The 14,422-nt window shown below is 43.9% G+C and overlaps 1 protein-coding gene across 1 annotated transcript; it reads left to right on the top strand.

Annotated features, from left to right (window-relative positions):
- The first annotated feature begins 6,796 nt into the window (after nucleotides 1–6,796).
- On the top strand, nucleotides 6,797–7,960 carry Rbmxl2 (RBMX like 2). Its single transcript, XM_075974786.1, has one exon. It carries the CDS (start codon nucleotides 6,797–6,799, stop codon nucleotides 7,958–7,960), a length of 1,164 nt encoding a protein of 387 aa, XP_075830901.1.
- Nucleotides 7,961–14,422: the final 6,462 nt, after the last annotated feature.

Here is a 14,422-nt window from a genome sequence, read left to right on the forward strand (position 1 = left end):
CTGGGTGTGCTGTCAAAGCTGAGTCTGGAGGGGAGTAGGAGTAACTGGCAGGGAAGGCCTGTAGAGGAGAGCCTACCTGCACCTGCTTGAGTGGGGCTGTGTGTGCCCGTGGCTAAGGGAGGGGCTGTGGAAGCTACAACCTGAGTGAGTGGTAGGGCCTGTGGAGGTGGCAGCTCAGAAGCCTTCAGCAAAATGCAGACCTTGCCTGAGGGAAGCATAGAGAGGGAGGGGCATGGCCTGCTTCAGGCCAGAGGAGAGCCAGGAGGTTTGCTGCAGCCTTCAGTCTCTAGACTCAGAGGAAGGCTTGTGAAGGTTAGGAATACCCCTGTGGAGCAGATGGCCCCAGCCAGGTTTCCATTGCCGGAGAGTAGGACCCTGGACAGCGCCCACAGTTTTCCACCTCAAGAATTTTAAAGGGAAACTTGCCACTTAAAATCAGTCTGAAGACACTTCCCTAGAGGCTGGCAGCAGAATTGATTCCCCAAAAGCAGACACATGTTGTTCACTGACAAAAGTATGTGAACTAGGGGAAACATTAAGAGTTTCCATTAGTGCTCAGTAGCCAAATGGATTAAAGTAAAATGGAGTTGACAGAGGCTGGGAGTTGAGTGTTTAAAGCTGCTTGACAGACTTTTTATTTTGCAAAGCAAAGTTCTCAAAAGTACAATGTGGATGCACTTAGCTTTACTGGACTTCGTATGTAAAATGGGCAAGAAGGTAAATTGTGTGGCGGGCATTTTACAACTTTAAACACTAAGTCTTAAACATAGGAAGGGCCGTTCTCTTCATTGTCAGTGAACTTGAAGCCCAGAAAGGGCCATACTGCTTACACGTCTAGGTGGTTGGACCGGGAGTTCAGTCCCAGAAGAAATGGAAGCAGAAAATCCCAGGTCATAATAGAAGGATGGAGTTTTAACTGCCCTGAGGCTTTGAACTCTCCTGATTATGGTGTTTCCCCTTTAAAAGCTCTCCCCTCCCTGGGCTCAGCACTATACTTTTCCTCACCCATCTCACTGGGGAGTTGGAAAGAGGTGGTTCAAACTTGAGTTTGGATATTAAATACCCTTATGTAATTTGCATCGGAAACCAGGCTCCATGAATTCATTTGAGGATCAGTAACTTGGGCATAACACTACAACCTACCTCACTGGGCCATCAGGAATTCTGACATAAAATTAAAAAAAAAAAACATTTAAAATGACTTGTGTAGTAATCATCCATCCTCCAAAACTTGGCTTTGCATCCCTGTGAGCATCAGATAGTGAAAACAAAATTGAAGTGATGGGTGGGCGAATAGCATGGTATGCATTCCCATTCTTCTCCAAAACACCCGCCCATAAAACCCAGGGATCTCTATGTGGCTTCTCCATCGGCCTTCCTTCCTTGTGTAGGGAGGATAGAAGCATACGGATGTGAGTCAGCTCTTCATGTCCTTATGCTTTACACAATGTCTGAAATACCCGTCTCTAATCTCTATCAAATTTGTACTCCTAAAACAGCATCTCTCTGTTCACTGCTGACATTATGTAAGCATGCCTCTAATTTGAAGCTCACCATTGCTTTAATGTCTTACATTTCAGTTTTCCCTAGCACTCTCAGCATCTATATATCTTTCTATCGAGAGAACTTGGTGAACGTCAAGAACATAGTTCAGTGGCAGAGGTCTTGCTGAACATGTGTGAGGCTCTGGATTGAATCTCAAACACAAGGAAAATAAATAAAAATAAGAAGAAAGGAGCTGGGCGGTGGTGGCGCACGCCTTTAATCCCAGCACTCAGGAGGCAGAGGCAGTGATCTCTGTGAGTTCGAGACCAGCCTGGTCTACAAGAGCTAGTTCCAGGACAGGCTCCAAAGCTACAGGGAAACCCTGTCTCGAAAAACAAAAAACAAAAAACAAAAAAAAAAATAAGAAGAAGAAAGAAAAAATTCCATGCCACGGGTGGTGGCACAAGCCTTTAATCCCAGCACTTGGGAGGTAGAGACAGGCAGATCTTTGTGAGTTTGAGGCCAGCCTGGTGTTCAAGAACTAGTTCCAGGATAGCTAAGACTGTTACACAAAGGAACCCTGTTTCAAAAAGCAAGCAAACAAACAAACAAACAAAAAACAACAAAGAAAAAATTCCACTTGTGGCCCAAATCAATCCTCCCTACCGTGATGTTCTTTGACTCCTCTCAAGGAACGGGGCATATGGACAGACTCTGTCTCCTCTACTGGCAAGAGTCTGTAACACTGATTTTTCTACCTCAGCAACACAAGATGAAGAGATCTAACTTTCTCCAATTTCTGCATTTATTGTAGTTATGACAGGGCAATAAAGTGCAGGGTTTCCACCATCTTGCATTCTTGCTGAGCCCATTTCATATTTAAGTAGAATTTGATCTCCTTGATGGAGACTCCCATGGAAGATTAGCTAGTTCAGATGCTAACTTACCTCAGCTTCTGTTAAACTGCCTGCTAATGGCTTATGTTTGTATCTGTTAAACCACTTGCTTGTAGAAAACCTCTCTGGGTGGCGGCAGCAGAATGAGACACAAGGATGTGGTTTTTGCCTTTAAAGACCCCTGCTCTAAATGCTTGAAACTACACTTGGGTCCCAAATACCTGAGTGTAGTTCCAATCAATTGGAATAAAGACTTTCACTTGGCTATAAACTATGTCTGTGTAGTCCTCTCTAGCAGGCTCCCTGTGACATAATCCCCCACTCATTTGGGTCAGTTCACAGATCAGAATCTCACTTCAAACAAGTGTATAGTTATTATCCATTGGTAAAGTCTACCCACCTTTTGAAGCTACAAGTAGTTTTGCCTTTTCTTCCCTGTTTGAGGTAAGGTTGCCCAGGCTGATTTCAGATTCCCAGGCTCAAACAATTCTCCAGCCTCCACCTTCCAAATAGAGACTACAGGTCTGTACCACTGTACCTAGTTCCCATGTAAGTTCCTCTTATGGACATCAACATATTATATTTTAATGTACCTTCACAATTCCCATGGTGATGTTTTCCTTTAAGGTATCCCTTTAAAGCCAGGTATCTATTGTTCCTCTACTTAACCATATAATCAGGCTACTGACTAGCACCATGGAAACAGTAAAAACCCACGCATAAAAGCTTTTACCATTGTTTAAATTCTTCATGACTGCTAGGAAAACAGCATTTTATTTAGACACCTTGTCTTAGTTAGGGTTTTATCCCTGTGATATGACACCACAGCATAAAATATACGCATATATATGTATACACACACACACACACACATATATATGTATATATATGAAAGCATTTAATTAGGGTCGTCTTGCAGTTCAGAAGTTTAGTTCATTGTCAGCATTGAAGCGAAGCATGGTGGCATGCAAGCAGACATGGTACTGGAGAGGGAACCCAGAGTTCTACATCTGAATCAGCAGGCAGGAGGAAGAGAGTGTGACTCGAGCTTTGAAACCTCAAACCCCACCCCCAGGGACACACTTGCTCCAACAAGGCCACACCTCCCAATAAACCCATGGGGGGCATTTTCATTCAAACCACAGAGCACCCTTCTTTAAACACAGTGATGGCTCTCCAAGCAGGATGCTGTCCAATAGTCTTAGAACTCCTAAATATAACTATACAACACTTTACTGGTCAATTGAGTTCTGTGTACAAGGCACTGTTCATACAATACAATCTATCATTATTTTATACTATTCCAAAATCAGTTCTAAGGGAAAAGAGCCTTCTTGATAAGTCTACTAAGTAAGTATGTTTTCCTTCAGTTCCATATTCCTACTGCAACCCAGTAAGGATGAATATATATTTATAATTGTCAAGCACGATATCTATATTTATATCTATATCTATGGTTAACTTCCTGCTTGTGCAAACCTACACACACACACACACACACACACACACACACACACACACGGTGCCCAGCAGTTAGAATGCCCACATAAGATTTGTCTTTTGAATATGCTTGGTTTATTCACACAATCACTCCTTATAATACCATGCTAGTAAAATAGTTAAATATAGTTAAACAGACATCTCACCAAGCAGGGAGCAATACTGCAGAAAACAATACCGCAGGGATCTTCTCAGGTAAGGATGCTTCAGAAGCTTGGCAGGCTCAACCCATGTCCACTGTGAAGTCTTTCGACTGTGGCGGGCTGGAAGGGTGGCATTAGTAGCTGTCCAGGAGGTCGCTGAGAATGTCAGCCAAAGGCAAATGCTGACAAGTCCGCACATGTGAGTTTAGCAATGGCGCTAAAAGTGCAAGGGTCACCAAAGTCAGGGCCACACAGAGGCCAGTCTCAAAGCCTCCTTGCCTCCTTGCCAGTGTGTATCAGCACAGAAGACTAGGAAACCACATTTGGGAAATATGGCAATTTGGTCCAGTTTTTCTAGTATTTCAATTGGCTGTGTCTGTACTAACAAATCAACACCACCTAGGGGTTAATTCATTAGCATATCAAGACTTGTTTTGGGATTTAGATAGTATCTGAGTTGCCTGGTGGCAGGTCCGTTAACACTACAGAGCTTGCCAGGGACAGGACTGGGGGCAGGGTGCTTATCTCTGAGTCTGTCTGAGCTGCTTGGCTGTAAGCACCAATCTTACAGGCTTTGCATTATTCTAAATCACACAAAAATGGTTTACACTAATGTTCCTATCAATTCTGTTCTACTTTTAAAAACTTACCACTTCTGTCTTCCATGGAATTGAGCTCAATTTATGTAGTTTAAATTTAAATCTGTGCTTCCCTAACAAGCATAAGACCTTGACGATTCTTGAAACTCCAATAATGCTAGCACTCAAATCTGTTAGGCAAGTCTTCGGTCTCTAGGCTGTTTGGCCTCTGAGTCCAACTCCTGAGCCAGTGTTCTTGAAGAGGAGCGAGCAATTTTTGACTTTTAAATTTTCAGTACACTCTTGAGGTAGGAATAAATCTGCCCTGTACCATTAGAAAATTATATTGTAACATGCCAGTAGGGAAGGAGAGCTACTTCTTTCTTTCACAATCTTCTAGGCTATAACCGTGGCCACTTTGGCCCTAAAAGAATCAGTTTGCTTTCTTTTTCACTAAGCTAGTAAAGACTACTGAATTGCAATGACCCCTTTCAGGCTACTGAGACATCCAAACTAATCTAAGAGGAGCCTTAGAACAAAAGAGAGCAAAAGTTACAGGCACAAAGGGCTCTCCTCTTTTCCTGACATGAGTAAAGTCTAGAAGTAACTCAATTCTGATCCCTTCTGATCCCTCAGGAGCACAAAAGTTCTCATGTTCTTATTGCTGGTTTGGGTAAGTGGTCAGCTTCCACACTGAACCCATCCAGGTCCCCACCAGCATTTACATGGTTAGCATAAACCCAGCTCTCTTAGTTACCATTGCATTGTTGTGAAGAGATACCATCCAAGGCAACATATAGACGAGAGCATTTAACTGGGTGCTTGCTTACATCGGAGTGAGAGGTGTGGTGGCAGGCAGCAGGCAGCAGGCAGCAGGCAGCAGGCAGCAGGCAGCAGGCAGCAGGCAGCAGGCGTGGTGCTGGAGAGGTGACAGTTACACTGTGATCCTCAGGCTGCAGACAGCCAAAGGGAGAGACTGGGCATGGCATGGGCTTTTGAAACTAAAAGCCTATGCCCAGTGACGGGACTGTTCCAAATAATGTCACACCTTTTAACCATTCTCAAATAGTTCCTGATGAGTAAGCATATAATATTCTATGGGGCCATTCTCATTAAAACCACTACACCAGTTATGGGCAAAACTCATTGGCAGTAGATGAAAAAATAGTGACTCCAGTTGTGAGGAAGGAAGGCACCAGGTGAGAGTTTCAGTGAGAGAAATGTTAGGCGTCTTGATGTGTGGATCATGGTTACATGAATACACACATGAAAGATTAAGCAATAAACGTAATACTTGGTAAGCAAATTTATAAACTTAGACAAGATGAAGAGAAAATAGAAGAATAAAAATAGAAAGCACAACTTTTTCCGCTGCTGAGGAAAAATAAAGACAAATCATCCTATAAGAAAAGTAAGAGAAATGGAGGGAAAAAAGATAATCATGGTTAGTACAAAGCACATTACAACTGGCAAGAAGAAATGTAAAACCCACTTTACTGTATACATGAGACCAAACAGACTAAGGCGAACAAACAAACAAACGAATCCCGCAGAATGTGTCAAAAGAAGAAACGGGGTAAATCCAAACCATGAGTCCCTCTCACTGGTACTTCACCTATCAACACTTCCTTCCCCTCCCGGCAAAAGCAAAAATAAAGAGAAAAAAAATGAAGCGAGCCTTCTCATATTATTACTAAACTTTTAAAACAAATTTCGTTCTAAATCTTCTAAACGACTACTAATTTCATCTTCCAGGGTTTTTTATTTGTTTGCTTGCTTTTGAAAACCATTTTGGTAACTAGATTTGGAATGCCTTCGAATTCTTCTCACTAAGAGCAGTGGAACTTCATTTCCCTCCCCTAATGGCTTCTCTTTCCACCGCAGTTCAGGGACAGAGCCCCTTCCACGAAGCCAGGGCCAGCGAGAGGCTCCCAACCCGGTTTCCGCCTCCCCGCGACAGCAGCTTGAGGAGCAGAGCGGCCGACCAATCACATCCAGGAGCGCCCTTTCCCCGCCCCCCATCTGAGGGCCCGCCCGCCCACCCTCCGCCCTCCCGCCTGCGCACTGCGCCACCCGACCGGTAGGAAGCGGCGTCGACCCGCAGGCGAGCCCAGCCAGTGCCTCGCCGCGTCTCCCGCGTCTCCCGCGTCTCCCGCGTCCCGCCCTCCAGCTCCACAGCCTCGCCACCGCCGCCATGGTCGAAGCCGACCGTCCGGGGAAGCTCTTCATTGGAGGGCTCAACCTGGAAACCGACGAGAAAGCCCTCGAGGCGGCCTTCGGCAAGTACGGCCGCATCATCGAGGTGCTCTTGATGAAGGACCGGGAAACCTCCAAGTCCAGAGGCTTCGCCTTCGTCACCTTCGAGAACCCCGCGGACGCCAAGGCCGCCGCCCGCGACATGAACGGCAAGTCCCTGGATGGTAAGGCCATCAAGGTGGCCCAGGCCACCAAGCCGGTGTTCGAGAGCGGCCGGCGCGGGCCCCCGCCCCCCCGCAGCCGCGGCCGCCCGAGGGGCCTGCGCGGGAGCCGCGGCGGCGGCGGCCCGCGGCGCCCTCCGTCCCGGGGCGGGTCGGCCGACGAAGGCGGCTACGCGGGGGATTTCGACCTGCGCCCCGCGCGGGCCCCGATGCCGCTGAAGCGCGGGCCGCCGCCGCGCCGGGCCGGGCCCCCGCCCAAGAGAGCCGCGCCGTCGGGCCCGGCGCGCAGCGGCGCGAGCGTCCGCGGCCGGGCCCCGGGCTCGCGGGGCAGAGACGGCTACGGAGGCCCCCCGCGCCGGGAGCTGCCGCCGCCGCGCCGCGACCCGTACCTGGGCCCGCGCGACGACGGCTACTCGCCCCGGGAGAGCTACTCGAGCCGCGACTACGGGAGCGCCCGCGACCCGCGCGACTTCGCGCCCTCGCCGCGCGACTACAGCTACCGCGACTATGGCCACTCGAGCGCGCGCGACGAATGCCCTTCCAGGGGCTACTGCGAGCGCGACGGCTACGGGGGCCGTGAGCGCGACTACGCCGAGCACCCCAGCGGAGGCTCCTACCGAGACCCCTTCGACGGCTACGGGGACCCGCGGGGCGCCGGCCCTGCCCGAGGTCCGCCGCCATCTTACGGCGGAGGCCGCTATGAAGAGTACCGCGGGTGCTCGCCCGACGGCTACGGCGGCCGCGACAGCTACCGCAGCGAGCGCTACTCGAGTGGCCGCGAGCGCGTGGGCCGGCCGGAGCGTGGGCTGCCGCCGTCTGTGGAACGAAGCTGCCCGACCCCGCGCGACTCGTACAGCCGCTCGGGCCGCCGGGCGCCCCCCAGGGGCGGAGGCCGAGTGGGAAGCCGCCTGGAGCGAGGTGGAGGTCGGAGCAGGTACTGAGCCCCTGGACTCGGACTCAGGACTCACGTCCAAGTCAAGAAAAGAAGAATTCGTTTCCTGGTAACTCACCCAAGGACTAGGACTAAGAAGAATCGTTTTCCTTATTTTTACCGTTTTAAGATTTTTTTCCCCCCATGTTAACTACCTCTGCATTTTTATGCTTTTGAGAGGCAAAAAAAAAAAAGTTAAAACTCGTTTAATTTCATTTTGGAATTGTTAAACGTTTCAACAAGCTCATGTTAAAAGTCTGACTTGAACCTGAGTAGTAGTCTTCCTTGTCGTTCAAAGTAGTTCTCGTAAAGGCTTCTTCCTTCCAAATTTGCCTGATAAAGGAGGCAAGTGGTTCTAAGGTGTTTTCACAGAAATCTTGGCCACCTAAAGTGGAAAAAGGATCATGCTGCCCCTTCAGACCAAACTGGGGTTTGGGGAGAAAGAGTTGGGGGGAAAGTGGTGTTTGCCACTGGATTTCAAAGTGTCTTTCAAACCCCATCTCTGTTCCCAGCACTAAAAGCAAACCAAACGGCGGCAGCCAAGCCCACTTAGACCAGATGCTGGGTAAAGAAGGTGCCATTCGCTCAATGAGTTTAAAGCAAATGGATGCTGACCTTTATTTTAATTTTTTTTGACTATTTTTTGCCTTTTCTTTGGGGGTCTGCAGACTCTCCTGTCACCTCACTCCCCAAAATAGCATTTGCATGACTGGAACAGCGATGGAATACTAAATTTAAAATTTGGCAAACCAACCTCAAAGCTGAAAAACAAAACAGCTCAAAATTATCAATTGATAGTGTTTATTTTTACCATTAATTACACATTATTAAGAAAGAAGTGTGCCAATGGTGGATTTGGGAATCGTGATGATTTCCATTCCTAACTCTGAGGTCCTGGTTCAGGTGGAGAAAATTGGGCTTCTTCCCCTGGGGTGAAGCTTCTCAGGAAGAGGTCAGAGAATCCCTGAAAGATTGCATTTCAACATCTGAGAATCTCAAATGCTTTGAAGGGACAGGGTCAACAGTCTGAAAAAGGCAAAGGGTTTGGTGAGTGTTCCCCACGGAAAAGGGGGGTTTGGGCAGAGAAAGACCAGAGAGGCTTCTTTCAAGAAACTTCAGGAGAGACATAAGTCTCCTTTTTACCCTAAACTCGGGTCAAGAAATAACCTGTGGAATTCCCCTGCTTGAGTGAGAAAAAAGGTGTAAAACTTATTTTCAGTGTAATTGCTCAAGGAAACGGACACAAGAACAGCTGCAACAAAAAATAGAGTTCTGAGTGCAACACACACAACCTTAGAGAATGTTTTTTTTGACAATGTAGTAGATGAATTAAAGGATATGCCATATAGTTGCCCAGAAGATGAATTACAGCAAATAGAATTTTTAAATGCAGGAATTATTCTAGCAAAACTAAGATTTTTATGGGGAAAAATTATTTATTAAAGAACAAAAGAAGAACTAAGCAAATGGAAATTTCATGTTTGCTCATGATTGAGAAGACGTGCCATAGCTTCTCAATCGTGCCAGATTAACTTGAAAAAGCAATGCAACTTCAACTGAAGTCACAATGCATTTTTTTCATAGCTCCCCTCCCCTCCTTAATAACACCATTGATTGCTGATCAGTTGTGATGCAATATTAATAATTGGCAAGCTAAACCCAAAATAAAACAGTAGCTTTATTTCATCAACAAATTATGAAGGAACTCTAAGATAATGGATGATATAACTAATCTTAAAATTTACATGGCGGAATAAAGAGCACGAAGAACCAAAACAGTATTGAGGAAAAGTATTAGGAGATATCAAGATTTATTACAAAGCTCTAACAATCTAAACCGTATATTAACAACAGACAAGAATAGACCAGTAGACCAAAACCAGGAGCCTAGAAACAGTTCCACTTACAGATACAAGCATTGTTATATGATAGAAGTAGCTTTAAAAGTCAGTGGTGAAAGGATGGACATTTTAAAAATGACTGTTGATTTGCAAATGATAAAGTCAGATTCTTTAACTCACACCATACACAGAAATAATGTTCTAGATGGTTTGGAAACAATTCTGAAGAGGAAAACTGAAGGAAAATTAAATGCATTCACCATAGGTGGGTAGAGAATTCTCTTTAAAGACAAAAGTACAAACCTACAAGGAAAATGTTGATACAATTTCCACACTATTAAGATATTTTGTGATAAAAGGTACTATTAACAGTGAAATATCAAATAAATTGGAAGCATGTTGAAGTAACTTCCAAAAGAATGCTTTGCAAGTCACTTTCTAAAAAATGACAAGAAATAAATGAGCAAAAGAACTCATACTTTTCCTGGTAGGTGTAGAAGTTGATACAGATTCTTTGGAAGTAAATTGGCAGTGCCTGGTAAAGCTGAAAGGTGTGTACTTCATGATCCAGAAATGTCAAGAAAAGACCCTAGAAAATGCACGAGTACACAAAGAGTTGCGCACAAAGCTGGCCTTTTAGAGCCCTCTGGTGTGTTTAAAGGGTGTGAACAGCTTATCAGGAACAGTTCACCCAGAGAATGAAGGTCCACCCAGAAGCTAAGGTGAATTGACCAGATTCAGTGATCAACGTGGGTAAGTATAAAGTATGTGGTAGAAGGGGGATATTGTATAAATGTAAATTGTATAATATACAAAATCAAAAAGCATTTTAGGAGTGATAACATAGGATAGGGATATTTACTGTGAGGAGGAGGAGATGGGAAGAGTAAGTTTTAGGTGTATCATATGCTCTATGCTTTCTTTTTTTTTCTGAATGATAGATTTTACTGGGCATGGTATCCCTTGAGGTGGAGGCAGAGGATTATGAGTTGAGTACACCCTAGTTTTATATGTGAGACCTTTTCTCAAAACTAAATTTTTAAGAATTAAAATATATGGGGAGGTGGAGAGAATATGGAAGAAGTTGCAGGGTGGGGATCATGATCAGAATATAGTGTATGAGAAACTATATATTTCCAATTTAAAAGTAAAAACCTGGGCAGTGGTGGCGCCTGCCTTTAATCCTAGCATTTGGTAGACAGGCTGAGGCAAGCAGCTTTCAGTGAGTTTGAGGCCAGCCTGGTCTACAGAGAGTTGCAGGACAGGACAGGGTTATACAGAGAAACCTTGCCTCTAAAAGCCAAGAAAAAAACTAAATTATTTCTATGGTTTGTATCTAACACAGTTTCACAGTAAAAATTTTAATATAAATATTAGAGGTTTGCACAGTACATGGTGTATAACCAAACAATAAAATGTCACTCATTTTTACAGCGATGTGCCTTTGTTCTCATGTTAAAGGTGATGCACTTGACTAAGTGTCTAGAAACTTTCCAAACTGACTTATAGCTAGTTTATGATAATCACAGCTATAATTTCCATATCTGAATTCCAAATCTTAGGAAGTTGCAGGTTTCCCCCCCCCCCCCCAAGGCTTAGTTTTATCTTTTGAGATGGTATCTTACATCCTACAGTTGCTCAGGCTCTCTAGTAGCTAAGAAGGACCTTGAATTCTTTGTCTCTATCTCCTAGGTGCTTATGTCTCCTAGGTGCTTAGACTGTAGGCTAACGACCCAGTCTAGGTCCAAACTTGTTCTGGAAGCAATGAAAAACTTATGCAATTAACATCACATACTGAATAGTAATCTTAATGTTGAAAACATTTTAAACTAGCTGGGGCCCTTGTAACATTTCTTTATATGGTTCCCAAACCCACCTTCCTTTTAGCTTCTATTTTAAAAGCAATGTGATTTTCATTTTCTTAATATATTCCTTTTTCAGGGACAATGATTCTGCTCTCAGTGTTTTCCTCCTTAGGGCAGATGTAGCAGTCATCAAGCAGAGTCAGCCTTCATTGCATACATACATTCCCACTGTCTGGCATATTTTTAAAAGACCCAGCAATAAATATGTATAGATAACATGGAACATCATTATCGAGCATAAAACTTAACGTTAGAGGAGCTGCAGTGCAGCAACGACCTCATGAGCCAAAGAGACCTGTTGGAATGTTTTGGGGGTGGTGCAGGGGAACAGCAATACAGCTTCCCCCTTTTCCCATGGAGACAACAACATTTGATCACAGGTGCCATCCTCAGTCTGGAGTTTTCCCCTACATCAACTTTCAGTATTGGGACCACACTAACGTAGCTGTGAGCAACTGGTTAAAACAGTAGAATGAGTTGTGAATTGTTTTAAAAAGCGGGCCTAACAATTTTCCTACTATACAAAAATCAGGTGTCTTCTAAGAGGCCAGTCTGCTGGGAAGTCATTCTGGAGAAAGTAATCCTTAGCCAGGCAGATTTAAACAAAATACCAGTTGAGCTTCTGACCTATGGTTTCGTGTAGTCCAGGCAGGCCCCAAACTCTGCATTATATCTAAGAATGATCTTGAGCTCTGGAGCTTCTTGATTCTTCCCTCCAAGTGGTGGGATTACAGGCATGTGCCACCACCCACAGTGCTGGAGATTGAAGGCAGGGCTTTGTGCATGCCGGGCTGGCACACTACCACTGAGTTAACATACCCAACCATAACTTAATCCTTAGATTCAGAAGGGATGCTAGGCTGATTAAATTATACAAATGCATGCAAATTTAATTATGCTACAGTTAACTATGAGGTAATAGCAGTAAGAGATTGGCACAGGACACCAGAAAATGCAACCTTAAAGAGGTAATAACCGAAATATGATCTAAAGATGAGTGCCAGGTTGCTATGAGAATAAATTTTAAATGTAGGACATAGGAAATTTTCTTACTGCTTTTCTTGCGCTCTGAATAAGAGTAATTTTGCTTAGAGATGAAGCTAAAGGGAATGCATATAAATCAGTAAAATTAATTAAGGGCATACCTTGAGATTGATTACCAGAAAAGCAGAAATGAGGAATGCCAAAATATAAATTAACAAATGAGGGCCAATGAGAAAAAGGGAATGAAAGCAGGCACGGTAGCACATAACTGTGTCCTCAGCACTCTGTGGCAGAAGGCAGGTGTGGCAATCTCAGTTTGCACTTGAGTGTCTTATCACTGGCACCTGAACTATGGACCAGAGGAAGATTGGAGGTGGAGAACTGTCATGTGCAGTAAGGGCTAGATTTTCAGTTTGAAATTGCCCTATTGGCTGAAAAAGCTGACTAGTTAGGTGTGCTTTCTGACAGCAAACAAGGTTACCCTATAAGAATAGTCCACTAGATGTCACCAAGCTCAGCAGTTCCTGCTATGCACCTGTACTGTAGCATTGGGCCTTGAAGCATATGCCTGAGATGGTGCTGATGCCTTCCTTCTAGATCTGATGAGATGAAATTAAGGCAAGTGGGCATCTTCAACTCTCCTGAGGTGAGTACTGGATAACTTGAAAATCAGAAATAGATCCAAGTACATACAAATACTAACGTTGATAGGGAAAGATGGGGAATTTATGCTAATTAAATTGGGTAACTACTTTGAAAAAAATCATATGTAAAGTGCATATAATTATATCATTGTTTGCCAAAATAAGTTCTAGGTCCACTAAGTTTTACTTTAGTTAGGAATCTCTTACAGGTTTAAGGAACTGTTTTTAAAATTATATTTATTTAGTATGAACACATGTACATGCCATGCCTATGGACGTCAGAAGACAGCTTGTGGGAATCAGTACTCCTTCCATCATACTGGTACTGGGGATTAAACTTAGGTCATCAGGCTTGATAGCAAGTACCTTTCTTTACATGCTGAGCCATCTTAACCCTACAGGATTTTTCTTATATGACAGCATTTACTATCATAATCATTTTTCTTTTTCAAAATGTTTTAAAATTCATTCTTTGAGAGTTTGATACAACATGTTTTGATTGCATTTAGCCCAGTACCTAAAGTCTTCCCTGACCTTCCTCTTCCTTGCCCGGTGTTGTGTCCTCTTGTTTTTTAAATCTTTCAGGACAAAGTTTAGTAACATTAAAGCATTCACATTTTAATGCTAACCACCATTTATAAAACTATTTCATCTTGAAAAAATTATTTTCTTAAATGTAAAAAAAACCCAAAAGTTGAGAAGACACAGGTATAGTTTTATGTAATCAAATTTTGTAATCCAACAGGAGAGGGAAATGAAAGTTTTATACTAACATATTTCTATATAAAATTTAAAACTCTCTGTGAGTTCGAGACCAGCCTGGTCTACAAGAGCTAGTTCCAGGACAGGCTCCAAAACCACAGAGAAACCCTGTCTCGAAAAACCAAAAAAAAAAAAAAAAAAAAAAAAAAAAATTTAAAACTCTCCATTTACTTAAGTTCACTAAACTTCTCATTATATGAATATCCTATTTTTATTAATTAAGTTTATGTATTATTTTACATTTTGACCACAGTTTTCCTTCCCTCTTCTCATCCCATTTCCTTCTCTCCCATTCTCTCCCTCCCCCACTCTGTTCCCACCTCCAATCCACTCCTCCTCTGTTTCTATTCATAAAGGGACAGGCTTCCCATTGATA

Source organism: Microtus pennsylvanicus, chromosome 5, assembly GCF_037038515.1.
Source record: "Microtus pennsylvanicus isolate mMicPen1 chromosome 5, mMicPen1.hap1, whole genome shotgun sequence".
NCBI lineage: Eukaryota > Metazoa > Chordata > Mammalia > Rodentia > Cricetidae > Microtus > Microtus pennsylvanicus.

Coding starts and splice junctions, on each gene's coding strand:
- Rbmxl2 (XM_075974786.1), top strand. CDS start 6,797: ATGGTCGAAGCCGACCGTCCGGGGAAGCTCTTCATTGGAGGGCTCAAC.